General features: G+C 53.4%; 2 protein-coding genes and 1 long non-coding RNA gene across 7 annotated transcripts; 2 read left to right on the top strand and 1 right to left on the bottom strand.

Annotated features, from left to right (window-relative positions):
• Positions 1 to 150: 150 nt before the first annotated feature.
• Positions 151 to 15,224, bottom strand: RNF121 (ring finger protein 121). Of its 5 annotated transcripts, none has more exons than XM_038132229.1 (9): positions 14,832 to 15,223; positions 10,006 to 10,043; positions 8,252 to 8,393; positions 6,686 to 6,840; positions 6,104 to 6,211; positions 5,545 to 5,665; positions 3,398 to 3,547; positions 1,747 to 1,873; positions 151 to 1,459 (listed from the first exon to the last, which is right to left on the bottom strand). In XM_038132229.1, exons 1-9 carry the CDS (start codon positions 14,922 to 14,924, stop codon positions 1,386 to 1,388), a joined length of 1,008 nt encoding a protein of 335 aa, XP_037988157.1. In that variant the 5' UTR covers positions 14,925 to 15,223; the 3' UTR covers positions 151 to 1,385. The 5 variants fall into 5 exon arrangements, with proteins under 5 accessions (XP_037988157.1, XP_037988146.1, XP_037988185.1 ...); XM_038132218.1 differs by having other exon boundaries at positions 1,747 to 1,848; positions 3,414 to 3,547; positions 14,832 to 14,924; XM_038132257.1 differs by lacking the exon at positions 14,832 to 15,223 and adding an exon at positions 14,706 to 14,825 and having other exon boundaries at positions 151 to 1,471; positions 1,748 to 1,848; positions 3,414 to 3,547.
• A 794-nt stretch (positions 15,225 to 16,018) lies between these two features.
• Positions 16,019 to 17,346, top strand: LOC119698712 (putative short transient receptor potential channel 2-like protein). The gene is given in 4 exon segments (XM_038131028.1): positions 16,019 to 16,063; positions 16,180 to 16,328; positions 16,415 to 16,541; positions 17,257 to 17,346. Coding segments are annotated over 4 exon segments (411 nt in total).
• A 55-nt stretch (positions 17,347 to 17,401) lies between these two features.
• LOC119699187 lies at positions 17,402 to 19,686 on the top strand. Its single transcript, XR_005256362.1, has 3 exons — positions 17,402 to 17,992; positions 18,611 to 18,692; positions 18,843 to 19,686. It is a non-coding gene; the product is annotated as an uncharacterized LOC119699187 (long non-coding RNA).

The raw sequence follows: 19,686 nt of genomic DNA, 5'->3' as shown, positions 1-19,686 counted from the left end.
GGATGCTACAGGGTGAAAGAGGTGAGCAGGGAATGCAGATGGGTGCTTGGCCATCATCCACCCAATATCCTTCCCCTAGGAGAGATGAAAGCAGGAACCTTCCATGCCTTGCAGCAAGGAAGACGATCAAGAAAAACCCAGGGCCACATCTCCTTTTCCAGGGCTCTTATTTTGGTGTTTGGCACAACACTGCTATGTGGTTTCACTCAAAAGAAAACTCAGAGGATGTAGCACGGTGCTGGGATTCCCCAGGGGGAACACAGCCCACACAGCCATGTCAGCACTGTGGCCACTTCCCAAATCCCCCAAGCCAGGAGCTGCCTTGTAGCCCTGCACCAGACCCCAGTGCCCTCAGGGAATATGACTCAAGTCTCCACATGCCAAAATACCACCGCTGGCCCTGGGATTGAGGACTTTGCCCCCACCCACTACCAAAAATTGAGCCCAAGGCCACTTGCCCCAGCAGGACTTTGGCATGGCTCCTACCAGCAAGGCCAGGAGGATGTCATGGAGTAATGCTGGGGCAGGGACACACCAGCACCAGCCCAACCTTCACTCCATCCCTTTTATTCCAGTGCCAAGAGCAACAAGCAGTGAGGGCGGACCTGCGCCCTGGGGCAGGGGCACCTGCTCTTGACGTACCATTACCACCACCCAGAAGGGCACAGAGAGGAACAGCACTGGCCCCACTCCATGCCTTGGCTGACCCCCCTCCCCGAGCAGTCAGGGGACACCGCTGGAGTCCAGGGAGGAACACAGAAAGTTTGAGAGCATATAAAAGGGCTCCCCAAGGCAGAGCCCACCATCACCATGCTGGACAGCAGCCTGGTTCCTGCTGGCATACCCACGGTGCCCAGAGCGGACCTGGCAGCCGGGGGTAGCCAGGTGACCTTCCATCCCCTCTTTCAGGGCACTGGGCTCCAGCCTCTCTTCTGCAGCCCCCATATCCCATCCTCGCTGCCAGCAAGGCTGCTCCAGGGTGCTGGTGTTGGGAGCCGAAAAAGCCTTGGCCCTTCTTGCCACGGCCTCCCCTGACAGAGTGGCAGGAAGGAGCTGGAGAACAGCCCCCAGCCCAAAGCTCAGCCCAGCAGGGCACTGCAAAGGGCTGGAAAGGGACAGGGAAAGGGGACAAGCGTCTCTTTTTGGCTGCAATAGAAAGTTTTAAATATGATCATTAAAATAATTGCTTTTTAAAAAAATCCTCCCCTAGCCCCAGCAGGAGGGGCCCTGATGTTGCTGTCCTTGGTGACGGCCAAGGTCCTGAGAGGTGACGGAGCAAAGCCGGCATCCCTGGTGGCAATGTCCTCTTGTGGTTCTGCGGCTCCCCACCGCCTGCCCTTACTCCAGCCCGAGGATGTAGTTGATTCCCTGGACCAGTCCGATGATCACCGGTTGCCAGGCCACCAAGTAGCGCAGCCAGTCCAGCAGCTGCCCATACATGACGTGTGGCCTCTCCCAGCTGGGCAGGAAGAAGTTAAAGAGTCGTGGGGAAATGGATGAGAGAAGCACGGCCTTCCCAGAAGCCACCCAAAGGTGCCCCAAAGCAGGGACAGAGAACACAGGTGCCCAGAGAGGGATGGACAAGCATCCGGGGAAGGACAGACATGAGTCTTCATGGAGGGACGGCTGTGGCCAGGCTTGCCTCGGGTTTTGCATTGTCTCTGCCAGGCAAGCCTCTCACCCCTTGTGTGCTCTACCCACTGCTTCCCTTCCCAAAGCGCTGGCTCCCAGCATGAGAAAGGATACGGATTACTGAACATCCTCTTGAGATCCACCTTCTCTTTGCAGTATGGACACGTCTGCTTCTTCCCGACAATGCACCAGCCCCGGATGCAGAACTCATGAAACCTGGGGAGTGGCACGTTAAGGGGAACTGGAAGAAGAGGGGGATACATGGCTCAGTGTGGAGGAAACCACCAAGGCCAAGGAAGCCCCCCTCCATGTGAGGACGGTGCATTGCACAACCACAACCCTTTCCTAGAAGGTGCAGCAGCTCTCAGGACAGCAGAAGGAGCTCATGGGGCAGCAGAACAGAGCCAGGGTGGCAGCATGAAGGCCCTGACCAATGCATGGGCACCAGGGAGACTGAAACTCTTCAGTAATGGTGCCCAAGCACTGAGAAGGACAGCCTGGGAGAGCTCTGTGAACTGCATGCATTTTGGAAGCCGTCTTCAAAGGCTTCCTGGAGATTAACATTTAAGGAATTTCTCTGTAAGTAAGGGTCTGACTCACAGGTGCTTGCTATGCTCTGTCAAAAGGATTTGCACAACTTGAGCACAGCCTGGAGAAGTTACAGGAAAACATGAGGTGGCTGCAGATGACTCTGCCACGTACACGGGTGTCACAGAGCAAATAGACTTTTGCCAGCATATCTCTGCTGCTCAAACCATGGAAGAATGCCAGACAGCAGCAACAGGAATCACTTCCTTGTCAGCCCTGGAGCCATAGATGCAGGAGTGCTCAGCCAGACATCACCCTTGAGGACCACCAGGAGCACCAACAAGCTCTTCTGGCAGCCACACCACCCCAAGCTGCTTCAGTCCCAGGCCTTTGCACAGTGTCAGCCATAAATCTCACCACCAGCTCCCAAGAGTTAAATTTAGGCTCCTGTTCTGCCAGCATGACCTTTGCTCAAGCCCAGTTTGGAAACCACCTCACAGGCAGTAACACACACAGTGCCAGAGGACATCCCATCTCTACACTGAATCACCACGGGGAAAAAACTCCGACTTGCCACCCCCAGCTGGGACTGAGCACTAACCAGGACTTCCAGTTTCAAAATCCACTTCCCATCAATCAGCTGACAGGAAGGGCTGAATGAGTCCAGCATGCTGGAAACCCTGGAGGAGTTTTGGAGAAGAAGGAAGCTGCTGGGCTGAGGCCAGAGCAGGTAGCAATCAGCAGTGCTGGACCAGGGGGCTGTTTTCAGAGGGGGCCAGCAGTGTTTCCCCACAGTTCTTCCTTTTAGACACTTGGGACCCACTGCAATGCGTCTCTGATGAGGGGCCAGTGTGGCATGGAGCAGGGATGCTTCATGTCCTGACATCACACCATCACCTCTGCCAGAATATCTGCTGGGGGCACTGCCAGGCAGATGGGTCACAGCAGATTTGTCAAAAGCAGGAAAAAATTGAGGTGCAGCTCCATGGCTCAGCAGAGGGAGCTGGGGATGAGAAGGAAGAGGAAACAACCACTTGAGAGTGGTGACAAAGTAATTTCAGGGACACTTCTTCCCATGCCAAGTCAGTGATGACACAGGCACAGATCACATGCAAATTCAGCCGGACAGCCCCGCTTCCCAGAACAGGCATTTCTTCACCCAGTGCGGGAGAAGCCATGGGGCAGGAGCTCCCTGTTGCCCACCCAGCGTGGGGCTAGTGAGGCAGGGGGCTGGCACCTGCAGAGAAGGATACACGTGGTTGCAGGAGAGGCGGTAGGTGTTCTCAATGATGCCTTCCTCATTGACATCCACGAAGATCTGCTGGCCACAGACGGCACAGACGCTGTCAGAGAGGTGCTTGGTGGGCATCCCTGAGGCGCTGTAGAACTGAGCGAGGGCAGAGCAGAGGGAGAGCAGTGACAGTGGCAGGGCACATGTCCCACACCCGCAGTGGCACAGCTAAGCTCTAAGGAGGGCTGGGGTCAGCACCCCAGGAGTCCAGCCTTGGCCTTTGGGGCTTAAAAACCTTGTTACAGGTCCGGCTGCAGGAAACAACTACAACAGGACAGCTGCTCAGTGATGCAGTGGCCCATCACACCCCAGCCCCATGCACCCTCTCCCCATGTCAAGGGGCCAGCCCTCTTTGCTCCCCAACAGCCAGGTGGGTTTTCAGGTGTCTGCCAGGGCCATGCACCCAGGGCAGAGACTGGGGGAGAGAGCAGGACAAGCTGGAGGTCACAGCTTTGACCCAAAATAACAACCTTGGGCTGCCAGTCAGATACAGCCCCAACCTCCAGCCCTGCAGGTCCCTGACACTTACGCAGCAAAGCACAGAGCAGCCACCCCTCTCCATTTCCAAGCCTCACGGCTCAGCACAGGCTTGACATAACACGGAGAGTGCGGTCACATAACCAAGTCCCACACACTCCAGCTGCAAGGGACCCCTCAGGATCACTGAGTCAAATTCCCTGCTCCACTGCACTACCTAAAACTAAACCATATGACTAAGTGACTCTCTAAACTCTGGCAGACTTGATGACATAATCACGTCCCTGGGGAGCCTGTTCCCTCTGTGAAAATAACCTTTACCCCATGTCCAGCCTGCACCTCCCCTGATTCAGCTTCACTCTCTTTTCCTCGTGGCTGGACAACCACCTCCCCTGGCCACACACTGATGCTGTGACTGATGCACCCCAGGACACAGCTGGCCCCTTACAGCTGTGAGGACACACTACTGACTCATATTCAACTTGCTGTCAACCCTAACTCCCTAATCCCTTTCCATAGAACTTTCTCTGGACGCTTGTTCCCAAATTTGTACCTATAACCAGGATTACACCATCCCAGGTGGGGAATCTGGCACTCGCCCTTGTTAAATTTCACACAGCTGGAGCTTGCCCAGCTCTCATCTGTCCAGCTCTCTCTCCAAGGAGGTCACAGCTCCTCCTGGTTTAGTACCATCAGCAAAGCATGCCTCTTGCAGAGCCCTGGCACAGCTTTGCTCTGAACATCTGACAGAGCCCTGAGAATCTAAGAGACACCCTGTGCCAAGGTGTCCTAGTGTGGCAGGCCAGGGGCTGAAGCAGAACCTCAAGGAGCAGCAGCAGAAAGCTCAGAAATATGAAAACACAAAGTCCAAGACCCTAAACAGCTGCTGAAAAGAAGAAACGTGGCCTACTCCACTGGCGTCCTAGGTCAGGTATTTTTGGTGGAGTGGGTTATTTTGATACCAGGTGAGTGGGCTACAGATTTTAGGCCACTGCGTCCTCTGTCCACAGGGACAGCTCAAGTTGCAGCAGGCACAAGGAAGGAAGCCCACGGTGTGAATCCTTCCCTGGTGCCTGCAGGTCACAAGTTAATGCAAGCTCAATGGCGTCAGAAATGGGAGTGTTCATTGGCTCTGAGATTTTAAATGCCCAGGAAAATAAATACTTGTCAGTTTATCAGGGCTAAACAGATCATTCCACTTCTCCATAGAATCAGAAAATGGCTTGGGTTGGAAGGGACCTTGAAGGTCACCCAGTTCAATCTCCTTCCATGGGCAGGGACACCTTTCACTAATCCAGGTTGTTACAAACTCCATCCAATCTGGCCTGGTACACTTCCAGGGGATGGAGCAGCCACAGCTTCTCTAGGGAATCTATGCCAGTGTCTCACCACCCTCAGAGGAAAAACTTCTTGTCCTGGAGATGGAACCCTGCAGAGGCTGTGCTCTTCAGGAAGGATTTCAGAGCAACTGTTACTATACTAGATCCAGGCACCCCTCCTTGAGGGGAAGAATTCCCATTTGAGGGAAGCCAAAGCTGCTGCTGAGACCAACATGTTTCAGGCCTCCTGATATGGGACACAACTCTGGCCTGGGGTACAATCCATCGTGAACTCACCCCGATGGTTGAGGCCATGTAATCCGCACACATCTCAGCAAAGTCCCGTTCCAGCACTCCATAGTAAAGACCATAGAAGAGGAGGGAGATGCCAAAGTCCATCGCATCTTCAGGTTTGATTCTACAACAGAAAAACCAACAACAGGTTTTTTTTGAGGGCAAAGCCACTGTAATCATATTCTAGAGAACGTATTTTTCCAGAGAAGTAGTCAAACTCTCTAACAATGAAGCTGGTTTGGGCTAGAGTCTTCTGCCACCACCCATGGACTGGCTGCTTCTTGCAGTATGGCAAAAAAAAAAAAAAAAAAAAAAAAAAAGCCACTGCTGCCCCCAGAGCTGGGGGAGCTTCCAACAAATGAGCTGGAAGAAGAGCTCTCCAGCAACCCGGAGCAGTTCAGGTACCAGCACCTCACCTGTCATCCTCCCAGGAGTGAAAGGACACCCCAATAGTCTCTTTGGCCCCATTAGTCAGATTGCCACGTAAACTGATTTTCCAGAGCAATAGCCAAAGGTGTTCCACCCCATCGCCCCACGAGTGGGAGATGAAAGATTCACTCACCTGAATAATAGGTTAAGTCCAAAAAGCGTAAACATGACAGCCATGTACCCCACAATCCCAGTAGCATAGCTGATCTTGTATATTAGTAGAAACCATTTATAAACCAGTCTGTAAAGAATTAAAACGAAGAATTTCATTACTTCATTTTTTCCTGAATGAAAGTGTGCCAATCGTCTGAAGAGTTTTATTTTTCACACCTGTTGTGTTTTTGCAGACACTTCACCTACCCCTACACACAGGCAAGAGCTTTACATTCCTAATTCAACCTGTCATGGGCTGCTCACAGTCTTACTTCCAAACTAGAAATCTCATGATCTCCAAAGGCCACAAGGAATGCCTTTGTGCTGGGAATGCCTTGGGTGAAGACACCACCCCACATGGAATCCACCTTTCTACCCCCCACCCAGGTACCAGGTGTATTGGGCTGGCTGCCAGCTAAGTGCTTCACACCCTTTCACATGTGCAGGGTTCTCACACTCCCAGGGTACAAAACTCAACACACATCTGTGCAGGGAAACTGGAAAGCAATCCTTGTAACGGTTACCCTGGGGCTCAGGAGTTTCCCAGGTACAGCAGACGAACCTGGGTGTTGTCTGTACCAGAGGTTTTCGAGTTGCCCGGAAGGTGACAAAAGCTGTGACAGCTGAGAAGAGCACCCAGATCACCAGGAACCGCCACCAGTTCAGCTTGATAGTGAAATACAGAGGCACTACCCACATCTGGAAGAGGGTCACCATCTGCAGGAACACAGGAAAGGCATTTGGAGCTCGTTCTCTGCTCCTCAGACATCAGAAACACACCGTCAGCCGTGGCAGCCATTCTCCTGCCTGCATCAAATGGCCCTGAATTGCACCAGGAACCTGGGGAGGTTTGACCTGCAGCACCTAGAGAAGAGCTCAAAGCTCAGCACATGAGTCGGATAGGGAGCATCTGAGGGAGCTGGGGAGGCTCAGCCTGGAGAAAAGGAAGCTCAGCGAGGACCTTCCTGCTCTCTGCATCTACCTGAAAAGAGGTTATAGCCAAGTGGGGCTCGGTCTGTCCTCCCAGGAAACAAGTGACAGGACACTAGGAAAAAGCCTCAAGTTTTGCTAGAGAAGGTTAAGGTTGCATATTGGGAAAATTTCTTCCCAGAAAGGGTGGTGAAATCCTGGCACTGGCTTCCTGTGACAGTGATGGAGTCACCATCCCTGGAGGGATTTAAAAGCTGTGTGGATGTGGCACTTCAGAAAAAACAAGGTTTAGTGCAGGGCTTGGCAGTGCAGGACTAACAGTTGGACTCAATAATCTCAGAGGGCTTTTCCAACTCAAACAGTTCCATGATTTTGTGAGGGAGTCAGAGGCAGCAGCCACATGATTTTTGGGAGCAAAGGGTACAGCTGGCAGGAGAACATAGAGGAATCATCTCCAGAGGAATGTATGGGAGATGATGCACAGAACTAGTTGTTGTAAGGCAGCTACATAAACCTTCACCTTCCCAGGATCCCAACGCTGCAACCACAGACACCTCAGACAGGTATTACACAAGGCAGGAAGGTTTTGGCTTGCCTCTGCACTACAGCCGATTCCCAAAAGGACCTACAGCTGTGCAGCTGAGATCCCACAGTGCTGCTGGAGGGAAGCAGGCAAACAGGTTTGGTTTAAAGTTCACAGAAGACTACAGGAACTACCTGGAAACATTAAATCAATATTATTACTATGACCAGGAAGTTACTTGAGGTAACTAACAGACCCAGACAAACTGGTGGCATCAGCAAGTGGCAAGTCTGCTCAGCAGAGTGCTGCAGGAACCATCAAACCTAGGCTGCCAGCAGCAAGAAGCCCCCACTACTTCCAAGGAAGCACCCACAAAATGCAGCTTCCCTCAGGACAATCCCCAGGATCTGCTTGTCCATCCCTGATTGAAAGCACTATGTCACACTGAGTTATCTGCATCACTTCCAACAGAAACCTGAGGTCTTCAGAGTCATCCATCCTCATCCCTAGCTAGAATCCCCAACGTGCTGGGAGAAACAAGGGAATGCTGGAAAAACAAAGGAATCAACACCAGACAACAGGAAAACCAGGAACACTTTTCTCAGCAGCAAAAGGACGGCATCGCTGAGCACTGCCGTGCAGCGTCGGACACAGAACGGCTGGGGGGTAACTTACATTGTAGGAGCGAGGATGCCGCTGCTTCCACTGAACCAGGAGGAGCTGTGCCACCACAAGTGTGGCAATGAGGATGAGGACCATTTCGGCATGCATCGCCTCGTGCCCACGGTGCTTGGCATGCATCCGTACATGCTCCACCCTGCAACAACCAGGAAAAGGTGGCTGTAGAGCACACTGGCGCAGACTCCATGCTGGGGTACAAACACGTCAGGAGAGCCAGGAAGACCAGATGGAAAAACAGCACTAAGAAGAATTGTGTTTGTGAACAGTCCAGAGGGGAAGGGACAAAAGGCTGGTCTGAGACCAGCTCATTTCTACGCTGTGAAAGCCAAGAATACCACTTTGCCCATCTGAGCGTGAAAGAGATGGAGAACTCCCACTGATGTACCTGAACTAATGAACATGGAGTGCACAGTCGGCACAACTTGCAATCCCAGAATAAGCAAGGTTAGAAGGGACCACCAGTGGAGTCATCTCTCTCAACCTTCTCTCCACCCTGGAGCATTCTGGAACAAGTAATTTCCAGCCTGATACTTGCCAGACATCTGGGATTTCTTTGCCCAGCTTGTGCTGTTGACCAAAAAACAAGGTGGAGAGTTGACAGACATTGATGAGGTCCCTTGTCAGTCATCTCTTCTTGAGGCTGAACAGCCCCAGCTTCCTCAGCCTTCCTGTGTAAGAGAGACCTTCCAGTCCCCTCTTCATCTCTTCAGCCTCCACAGGATCTACTCCAGGAGTTCCCCATCTCTCTTGTCCTGAGGAGCTCAGAACTGGACACAGCACTCCCAGAGGTGCCTCACCAGGGCTGAGTAGAGGGGCAGGATCACCTCCTTTCACTTGCTGGCAATGGTATTCCCAATGCATCCCAGAATCCCATTGGCCTCCTTAGTCCACAGGGCTCTGCTGGCTCAGGGACAGTTTGTTCTCCACCAGGACCGTGAGGCCCTTTTCCACAGAGCTGCTCCAGCAAGTCAGCCTGTGCTGGTGCAATACTGAGAGGCCAGTCTGACTGTGATTGTCAATAAGCATCTGGATTAAATTGGTTTTGCTAAGGAAAAAAGATGAATTTTTCAGGCCCCTTACCATAAGGCAGATATTACAGGGCTGGAGGGTGTCCAGAGAAGCATAAATGAGCTTGAGAAGGGTCAAGAGCACAAGTCTGGTGAGGAATGGCTGAGGGAGCTGGGGACACTCAGCCTGGACCACAGGAGGCTTGAGGGGGATCTTCCTGCTCTCTGCAAGGCCCTGACAGGAGGGTGGGCCTAGGTGGGGGTTAGGCTCTTCTTCCAGCTAACAAGTGATGGGACAAGAGAAAATGGTCTCAGGTTGTGGCAGGGGAGGTTTAGGATGGATATTGGGAAAATTTCTACAAGGAAAGTGCTGTCCAGCCCAAGCACAGGCTGCCCAGGGCAGTGGTGGAGTCCCCATCCCTGGAGGGATTCAACAGACATGTAGATGTGGCACCTGGAGACATGGTTTAGTGGTGACCTCAGCAGTGCTGGGGGAATGGTTGGACTCTATGATCTCAGAGGGCTTTTGCAACCTTAACTATTTTGTGATTCTATATTTAGCAGCACTTTAAAAGAAAAAAAAAACAACTATTGCCTTTTAAGACAGTCCATACTTCCCCCCATCAAAAAAATGGTGATCCTTTCCTGCCCCACTGTGATCACAGGCTGTGCTGCTGCTTGCTCTGGTCAGTAGCAGAACTCAGTTGAGCTGTATGCTCCAAATCAGCTCCCAAAACTCACCTCCATCTCTCCTCTGGGGACAAGTGTGAAAGATCGATCTAGGGAGAAAAAAAAAACAAAAAATCCACCCATGAAATCAGCTGCTGGGAAACTCTGAATTCAGTTGCTTTAAACAAGAAACCTCGAAATGCCCACAGCGCCAGCACAGCCCAGATGTGTCCTTCGCCTTCCCAGGAAGAGCAGCGACTCTCCCTGCTCCTCTGCCTTACTTACACTCCCATACTTTATTGGAGCCACGGCTCTGTCCAACATCCCATGTGACCAGAACAAAAGGACTGGCTTAAATCCCACATTCACAACCCAGCCAGGTGTCTCAGGGCACAGAGTGGTGATCCCAGTGAAGCCAGTGCTCCCACCAGTGGTAGGAGTCCAAAATCCCACTAGGCTGCAGGACAGGGGACAGTACGTCACACACCAGCAACAAATCAAAGCCAAAAAGATTTCAAAATCACAGTAAAAGAAAGATTTAGGCCTTGCTTTGCTAATTGGAAATTCCTCCCAAACATCACAGGCAGAAGCTATGGAGAGCAAGGGGAGCTGCTGTTATTAGTGATGATTAACAATGGATACTTGTTTCCCATCTTCTCCAGAAAGATTCAGAAAAAGTGTGAATATTCTCACTTTTGGACAGGGGAGGAGTAAGGGGAGCTTCAACACTGCATTTCTGCTTTCACCTGGAGCTTTATATAGAATCATAGAACCACAGAATGCTTTGAGTTGGAGAGACCTTAAATCTCATTTTACTCCAACCCTCCTCCCATGGAGACACCTCCTCTAGACCAGGTTCAAGCACCATCCAACATGCTCTTGAACACCTTGATATCTTCACCTCACTGCTGAGGAGCCTCCAGCACCGCTCATGTCCCCACCCAGGGTCACTGACCAGGCAGCACACCCTGACCCAGGGCACTGGGGAGAGAATCCCACAGCTCTTCCCATCTCCTTTTCTTGGTGAGACACAAACTCAGATTAAATCAAGAGCAGCTCATCTGGGCTGGGAACATACATGTAGGGTTTACAAATCCTCACAGTGCTGGAGACACTCCAGTATTGCTGAGGCTTTGGAGATGAAGGCTGGAAACAAGCCGTAGCACATACTGCTATCACTCTTTCCTGCACACATCAGAGATGTGTACACAGGAACGAGCTCCACCTCACCCCACTGGGTACAGGGCCACAGGCTTGGATCCAGCACTGTGGATCCAGCTGGGGCTCTCCATAGGCTGCTGCAGCAGTCACCTCACCTGCCTGGTCACCATCACCAGCACACACGTGTCTCCCAGGCAGCAGCTCTGATCACAGCCAGGCTCAGGTGGGGATGCACAGCTGCCTCTGTTTCCTCTGTAGCACATAATTTTAACCCAGAGAGAGAAGGTAGGGAAAACACATCACAGCAACCCATCTGCCTGATGTGGAACATCTGCTGAGCTTCACTTCAGAAGAAACACTTCAGGACTTAGATGCAAAATCTAAAGCTATGAAAATCCTTATTGGAGCTCGCTGAACTGCATCAGAAGCCAAGGGAAGGTGGTGACAACCTGACACCAAGAAGGGTGTTAATATCGACCAAATTCCCCGAGCACCTCTGTTCCTAAAGCAGCCACATCCAGATCCATCAGTTCAGTAATTGCAATGTAATTTCGAGCAACAACTGCTCGAAACAAACAGGAAAAAAAGGAGATTTTAAAATGTTTGCTAGCCACTGCACACAGAAGACTCTGAGAATCCCCTAGTGCTTGTTGGCTCCAGCACAGGTCAATCCCTCTACAAGCTCTGAATGTCACCCGGGTGCTCCCACTGCCTCCCCCCACGAGACCCCCACTCCTCCCAGGCTCTGCCCCCACCCTTGCTGGATGAAGACATTTGACAAGCATCTTCCAACCACAGCAATAATTTTCATTTCTATACGATGGCTCAGCTCACTCCTTTGTACCACACCAGCAGCCACTCCACAGTGTTGGTCCCATCTTAGAGACTGGGATATTTACCAGCCTCTTTCCTTCGGCATCTTCCCTGACTCTCCAAACCTTCCAGCAAATGCATTCAAGATGCCTCAACTCCAAATCCTGTGGAAACACTGCTGGCACTGCTCAGAGCAAGCTTCTCCTGAGCTGTGCTCCCAAGCCAATCAGGGATCCGTGGCCCTGGCCACAATTTTCTCTCAAGTACAAGAACTGAGCTTCACCAGATTCCCCAGAGCTCAAAGCTCCTGAAATAACTTTATTAAGGGGGGGCCAGGACATGACAGAAGGGATGTTGAGAGGGATCTGATGACTGTCAGACAGGACTTGGCAGAGCAGCCACCCTGAGTAAGACCTTCCAGTTAACCCCTCCTTGATCTGCACACTCTCTTTGCACAAAAGTTTTGGGTTAGAGCTAAAAATGCACAGGAATGGTGAAGGAAGCACCTGCTCTTGCCAGCAAGCATTCATTCCACTTCTTGTTTGGGGTTGTCTGATTTTAACATGCAGTTTTTGAGCCTTTTGGGTCTCTTTCTAACCCCAACAGCTAGGCAGAAGAACCTCTACTCCTAAATCTCCCTTTACCAAGAGGGGTTTGACAAGAACATTTAGGGTGACTGAAGCAGCTGAAGATCAGCTCTACCAAGAGTTCAACACCAGCCTACTCCTCTTTCAGCATCTTTCAGCTGCCACACCAACACAGGACCCAGTGTGCTACCAACTACAGTTCTTAGACAAACTTTTTGTTTTAAAGAAAAGGATTTAAGAACAATTCTTCTGCTCTCTGTCTCCTCTGCAATTCATGATCCTCTCAGCCTCTTCCAGGTGATGACTAGGAGAAACTGGATATCTAAGACTAAAGTCTAATCCTCTCCTTGGACGTGGCATCACGGCCTTTGGAAGAACCTCATGCCACTCCCTGGTTTTCTGCAGGAGCTGTTGCCTCGACAAACCTGTGATCCCCACCACTGGAATAGTCACAGAATAACCTCCTCGAGAAAAACACAAAGACTGTGGATCTGGATAACAGCAAAGCTGGAGCCACACATTCCTCACAGCCCAGGGAGCTGGGAGGATCTCTGGGCAAACATACACACTGCTGTGAGCTGACTGTAATCCACTTATGCTCTAAATCTCCAAAGGAGGCAAGAAGAATGCCTTGAGGATGGAGAATAAGCAGCTGCTGATTTCAGTTCAAAGCTCCAGAGCAACCAACAGCCCTGACCTCAGTTTCCCATTGCCCCAACTTCAGTCTCTGTCTCCCAGCACCTACCAGGAATAACGTGAATTAAGGGGAAGATAAATCTCCACAGCGCTGTAAGTCCAACCAAGGCAGGTTGGGACGAGGCATATTCTTTAGTGAAAGTCTGAAGAGATTTTTTGGAATCTCAATTCTGCTCATAAGACGCAGAAACAAGGAGCAGGGAGCGGAAATCTCCCAACTGATCGAACATTTGGATAACTGGAAATTAAACCTTTGCCTCTGCACATGCAGAGCCAGGGCCACAGGACACTTGGCTTTATTCTGGTGGAATGTTAAACTGCTTCCAGGTCCCCACCATGAGTGGCTCGTCAGCAAACTGCTCTGCCCAAAGAGCTGCCAAGACCTCAGGACAGCACAAGCAGGTCAGTTTTGCACCAACAATTTGTGGAATCATAGGGATAAGCACAGTCCTATATGCACCTCCTCATTCGCTGCCTCCTTGTGATGCCCTCTCTGCCAGGCCCTGATGGAATGAAAAGTGGGGATTTCATTTCTGAGGATCAGAGATTTGGACCTTCCACGTTTTTAGATACAAAGTCACCAAGGAGTATCTTAAAATATAACCAGCAGCAACTCAAGAATGACTGATCTGGGATTTAATCCTCCCATCAACCCACTGCACCACTCTCCAGCAGCAACACAAGGCACAGGCCGGAGGTACAAGCTCCCACAGCTCAGCCATGCACTAGGCATCTCCACAACTGGGCCCTTCTGGGAATCTTCTCCAAAATCACCATCAGCATCTGGCAATTTTTAAGGCACACCACCAATTCTCGAGGAAAGGCACAAAAAATTACCTGACTGTACAAGCTAAGTGAACTTATGACCCCTGTGAAGCTGCTCCCACAGTGCAGACAGGATGGAACCAAGTTCTCCTGGTTCTCTACAAGTGGAAAAAAAACCTCCCAAGCATGAAGCACAGGGCACGGTGAAAAGCCACTGCAAAGCCCGGGGCAGCAGTGCCGGCAAGTGGCAGGCACACTGTGACAGAGCACTCACCCTGCTTCCAATTCCATCTTTCCAGACAGATTTTTTTTTCCAGTTTTGTAATTTTTCACTCCCAGGAACATTTAAAAGCCAGCATGGGAACAACAGCTATGCCTCCGTGCCTGCCCTCCTGCCCCCAGCGCCCGCACAGTCCTCTGCCCCATGGGCCCTCCGAAGCTCCCACTGCCACCCTGCCCCTGGCCTCCTACACCAAGACTCTCCCCCGCCCTAACACTCCCCACACCTCCTTTCCCCAAAGGTCTACAAGCTCAAAGTGACCCAGAGTCACCGCCATCCCACTCCTGGGACCCTCCGAGCTCCTCAACGCACATCCCTACCCCGTTCTCCCGGACCCCGCGTCCCCCAGGCCCCACATCCGCTGCGGCTCCCCTTCACAGAGCACCCCACAGCGCTGAAGCAGCCTGTCCACGCCTCACCCCCTCTGTCCTGCCCGGTTCCGCCTAAACCGCCGGCCCCGTGCCCCGCACCTCCTCCGCCTCACGCTCAACGGGGCCGCCAACCTCCACCTCCAGCACAGCCGCCATCTTGCCCCGCCCCCCTAGTGGCCAGCCTCTTCCGCCGCCGTCCGCCAATCACCGGGCAAGCTGCCGCACCTTGAGCCAATCGCTGGGCGCGGCGCTGCCCCGGCGACCAATCAGGAGAGGGGAGGAGTGGAACGGCTGCCGGACACGCCACTTCGGGCGCATAAAAGCGGTGAGCTGTCACAGCCGGGGACCGGCTGCCCTTTCTAGGCCCGCGGTGGGCTGTGTGACCCCGGCGGCGGCGGCGGCAGCACCAGCCGCCTCGCACCGCGGCGCCGGCAGTGTCAGTGCTGCCGGGCCGCTGCCCTGCCCCCGCCCGCCCTTTTCCGCCGCCGCCTCGCGCTGTTCCCAAAGGGGCGCAGGTGGCTCCCGAGCTCCGCCCGCGGGGGCCGTAGCGCGGCGTTGCCTGCGGACTGTGTGTCCCGTCAGGCACCGCGGCCGGCCCGGGCCGGGGCCCGAAGCGGAGAGGGGCGGGAGTAGCGGGGCGGGCGGTGAGGAGCGGGCATCAGGGGCTTGCGTGACTTGGGCGGCGGGAGATCGTGCGGTTGGGGCTGGGCGGTGAGGAGGGAGCTGTGGGGTCAAGCACCGGATTGGCGAATGGCATGGAGAGGCTTTGGGGCAGAGCCAGGGCTTTAATAGGGCTGGGAAAGTGGGGAACGACTGGGGAGCTATAGCGATAGCAGAATAGCTCTGAGGCGTTGTTTGTGGGTCTGGGAACACGGGCCGTGGAGCTGAAGGGAGTTGCGGGTAAGGACTTGAGGGCCCTGGAGAATAGGGCTGGGGCTTGTGGGCTGGATGTGGGTGGTGCCCGGGTGGCAGAATGGAGCGTTGTGGGATGAGCTGGGGGCACAGGAGTGGCTGAAGGGAGCTGGGGGATTGTGAGTCAGATCTGGGACGGTAACCTGAGGAGTGGTGGGGCAGGTCTGGGGGGCACCGAGGTGGTGGGATGGGACTGGGGAGCTGCTGAATGGTTCCAAAGCCAGGAGATGCCTAAGCTCATCAGACTCTCCTCTCTCCCCACCAAGCACTGGGGGCATCCGAAGGGAAGTTATGCTCTGGCAGAGTATTGTCTCCAAAGGATCCTGAATGGCTCCGGTTAAAATCAGCTATGTGGTGTCCTTCTCCTCCCAGGTGCCTGGGGATTTCCTCTGGGGGGGCTGGGTGTGGGGGTGATCCCTGTAAGCTTCTGGAGTCTTGGAAGAGGTGGGTCAGGGCATGACAGGGTGCGGTACTACCTCACCTTGTTAAGCTGAAGGGCAATGATTCACATCGTTCTTGCTCTCTCAAAAGGGGATGTTATTCCTGTAGGTTACCAGAGAATTCCATGCTTCTCCCCGTGTCTAGAACAAGCTAGAGCTGGAGAAGGGGTGTTTAGGGAGACGGGTTGGTGTATGATGCTGTGTCCCTGCTGTGTGTGCAGGACCCCAGGTACCCAGCAGAGAACCTGCTGAGTGAGGATAGCATATGGCCCTGGCTTGGCTGCCCCAGCGATCACAGCAGGCAGCTGAGTGTGGAGCTGTGACTGGAGAGAGCCAGCCCCATTGGCTACAATGACATTGATACTTCCCTGTTCCCCATTCCTGTGCAGGATCCAGGGCCATGCCCCACAATAGGGTCAGCAGCTCTGAACCCCCTTGCCCGTGTTGGAACTACAGCTGCGCCTTTCTGCAGTTTGACGTGGGATGATTCTCATGGCCCTGTGACCAGCGCTATCTCACCTTGCTGCCCACTGTCACACTGATGACACCAGCTGACTCAAAGCTGGACCAGAATCGCTGCAGGGTTCAGATGTTTTAGGAAGGTAAGGATTGATCCAAAGGAAGAAGGCATGGGGAAGAGCTGTGGGCCTGGTCATGGGATGGAGCTGATATGGGGGATAGTGGTGGAATGGGGCTGGCAGTAGGATGTGGCTGATAGGAGGGTAGAAGAGGACAGGTAGACCAGGGGTTAGGGTTGTTTATGGCCTCAGGAAAGCTGTACCAGCTCTGCTTCCTTTTCTTGTGCCCATAATCTCCCAGATATCCCAGGTGGCACAGCAGTAGAGCAACAAGCAGGGGTAGGAGTGGTGTTGGGACAGTGGTCACTGCTGTGCCCCATCCACCCCAGCTGCTCTTCCCCACAGCAGATTTCTCAGAGCTGACGGTGGGGCAGACATGGGACCACGTGCTGTGACAGCTGCAGCTGGTCTGAAGCTGCACAGTTAAAATTGGCCATAACAGACCCCAACTTGACCAGCCTAGTACATTAAAGAGTAGAAGTTAACGAGTCCCTGGGTAAGATAAGTTGGATTCAAACTCAAACGGGGGAGCCCAGCCAGTCCCATACAATCATGAATGCAGACATCTAACTGGCCAGTGAGCTGGGTGGTGTTAAGACCCCAGCCAATCAAATGTTCAAGTACAGGAATTTTGAAACCCCTACAAAAGGGGTTGCCCATCAATAAGCTTTGGCTCTTGTTTCAGGAACTCAGTTTGTTCAGTCGTGTGCCTGTCTCCAGAATTGCAACAGTCTGCAGCTCACCTGCAGCCAGCCCTTCAGTCCATGCAGCCACTTTGGGCTCTCCTTCCTCTGCCTGCACCAACCATAGGGGCAGGAGCCTGACCCCCCACGGCCCCCCCTGGACACAGTAGGTGTCTCTCACACATCCATGTAGCACTCTCCATAGGGAGGCAGCAAGAAGGGGCTGCTCCTCCACAGATACCACTTGTGCCCCGTGGAAAGCCCAGGAGGTGCTTGCTGTGCTGAGCTAGGGGCTGTGCCCAGAGTGGTGGGCACAAGGAACCTGTCTCAATTGCCTGGGGCCTTTCCTTGTCCCGCAGGAGGATGCTGAGCTCTCAGACCCTGGTGCTCTAGCCCTGTCTTTCACAGGACTTTCTTTCCTGAATCATGCATTTACATGGTCTGATGTGATCCACCCCATCCTGTCTCTGCACAGTGTGGCCTGGAGCCCCTTGAGGTGCTTCCTTGGACCCCAGAGCCCCAGCTCCCACAGCTTTGTTGTCCTGCAAGGCTGACACTCCCTATCCCCAGGAGATCCAGGGAGGAGAAGCAACTGAGGAGCTGCCTGTGGAAACTGGAAGGGGCTGCCTGGAGCCTGGCCCACCTCAGCCACTCTGCCTGGATGGTGCTGTTGACGGTGCAGAACTGAGCACTGAGGCCCATAGCTGGCACGAGCACCCTGGGGGGTCACCCGGAGCTGCTGGCCAAGGATGTGGGAGGCCCCGCAGTGCCAGGTGAGTGAATCTGCACAGCTGTGTCCTGGGCTGGCCCCCAGCCACTGTGGGCAGCAGGGTAAGGGGGAATTCTGCCCCTCTGCTCACATGAGAGCACACCTGCAGAGCTGCCTCCAGCTCTGGGACCCCCAACATCAGAAGAGTGTGGAGCAACTGGAATGAGTCCAGAGGAGGCTGTGGAGGTGCTCTTGAGGGCTGGAGCCCCTCTATTGTGGAGACAGGCTGGGACATCCTGGGCTGTTCAGCCTGGAGATGAGAAGGTTCCGAGACCTGGGAGCCACTTCTACTGCCTAAAAGGGCTCCAAAAGAACTGGAGAGGGACAATGGCCGAGGAGGACAAGGGGTAGTGGCTTCCTATTGACAGAAGACAGGGTTATATGGGATATTACCAAAAAATTCTTCCCTGTGAGGGTGGTAAGACACCAGCACAGGTTGTCCAGAGCAACTGTGCCTGTCCCATCCCTGGAAGTGTTCCAAGGCCAGGTTTGATGGGGCTTGGAGCTACCTGGTCTAGTGGACAATGTCCCTGCCCATGGTGGGGGAGCTTGGAATAAGATGAGCTTTAAAATCTCCTCCAACCCAAACTGTTCTCTGTCATTCCTGCCTGCTTTTTCCCAGGCTCTGCACTGGATGTTCCTGCAGCTCCCTTGAGTACCTGCAGGCAGCTGGACAGGCACTGTGCTCACAGTCCTGTTGGCAGGTAATCCCATGGGTCACCTTCTTCCTCCTGCCCTCATCCTGGATGCTTACTGCTCTCAGTCTTCCCCAGATAGTTCTGGGCCCAGCTCTTCCCTCTTTTGGGCTGGCAGGATGTGGCATAGGGTACCTCCAGCATGTTACCCCTCTGTAGGGCTCCAGCTCCCACCTCAAGGATGCCCAGGGTGAAAGGAAGAACCCAAGCCTGTGGCTTCTAAGAGAGACAAGTCAGGAGGAATGACAGGGGACAGGCCAGCAGTGATGGAGAGACAGGTGTCTGCCCCATCTGTTCAGGTGGGTGCTTGGCAGGGGTGTCCTCTGGTGGCCAGGGGACACAAAGAAGCAAATGGGGATAGTGGTGGCAGTTCTATAGCTGGGACACATCACTCCTGCTGGTGCCCTGGCACTGGAGGGGCATCACAGTGTATTCCCAGGCTGCCGTGAGAACAATCAGGGAGGGTGTCAGTCCAAACCCTATATCATCCCAACATTAGTGAGCTTGTGACAACCATATCACTTTCCCTTTCCACAGGCCACTTCCTGCTGAATCTGCTCTCCACACATGCCTCCCAGTGTGGAGAAGAACCTGCTGTAGCCTGGCCTTCCTTGTCCCCTGCTGCCTGAGTGCCCTGCGCCATTTGCCAGCTGCCCTTTGGCATGGCAGAGGTGGAGCAGCATGCCTGCAACTGCAGGGAAACACCAGGAGCCCTGTCCTCACCCCAGTGCCTGCAGTAGGACAGCAGAGCTGGGGACAAACTGTGTCACCACCTCTGAGGGCTGAACCTGCAGTACTCCAAGGGGCAGAGACACTGCAGCCCCCAGACATCTGTGGCAAGGCTGGTGTGAGGATGGAGAAGGTGCTTCCAGCCCCATGGCCAGGTTTGGTGGGGTTTGAAGCACTGTAATGGCTGGGGTTGCTACTGGAGAAGAGTAAGTCAAAGAAGGAAAATAAGAAAGTTCAGATTTCTGTCTATGACTGCTTGGTGGTACAGCAGGTT

Source organism: Motacilla alba, chromosome 1 (genome assembly GCF_015832195.1).
Source record: "Motacilla alba alba isolate MOTALB_02 chromosome 1, Motacilla_alba_V1.0_pri, whole genome shotgun sequence".
In the NCBI taxonomy this organism is placed as follows: domain Eukaryota; kingdom Metazoa; phylum Chordata; class Aves; order Passeriformes; family Motacillidae; genus Motacilla; species Motacilla alba.
Note: the sequence above shows the minus strand (reverse complement) of the source record. Positions and strands in the feature narration are given on the sequence as shown.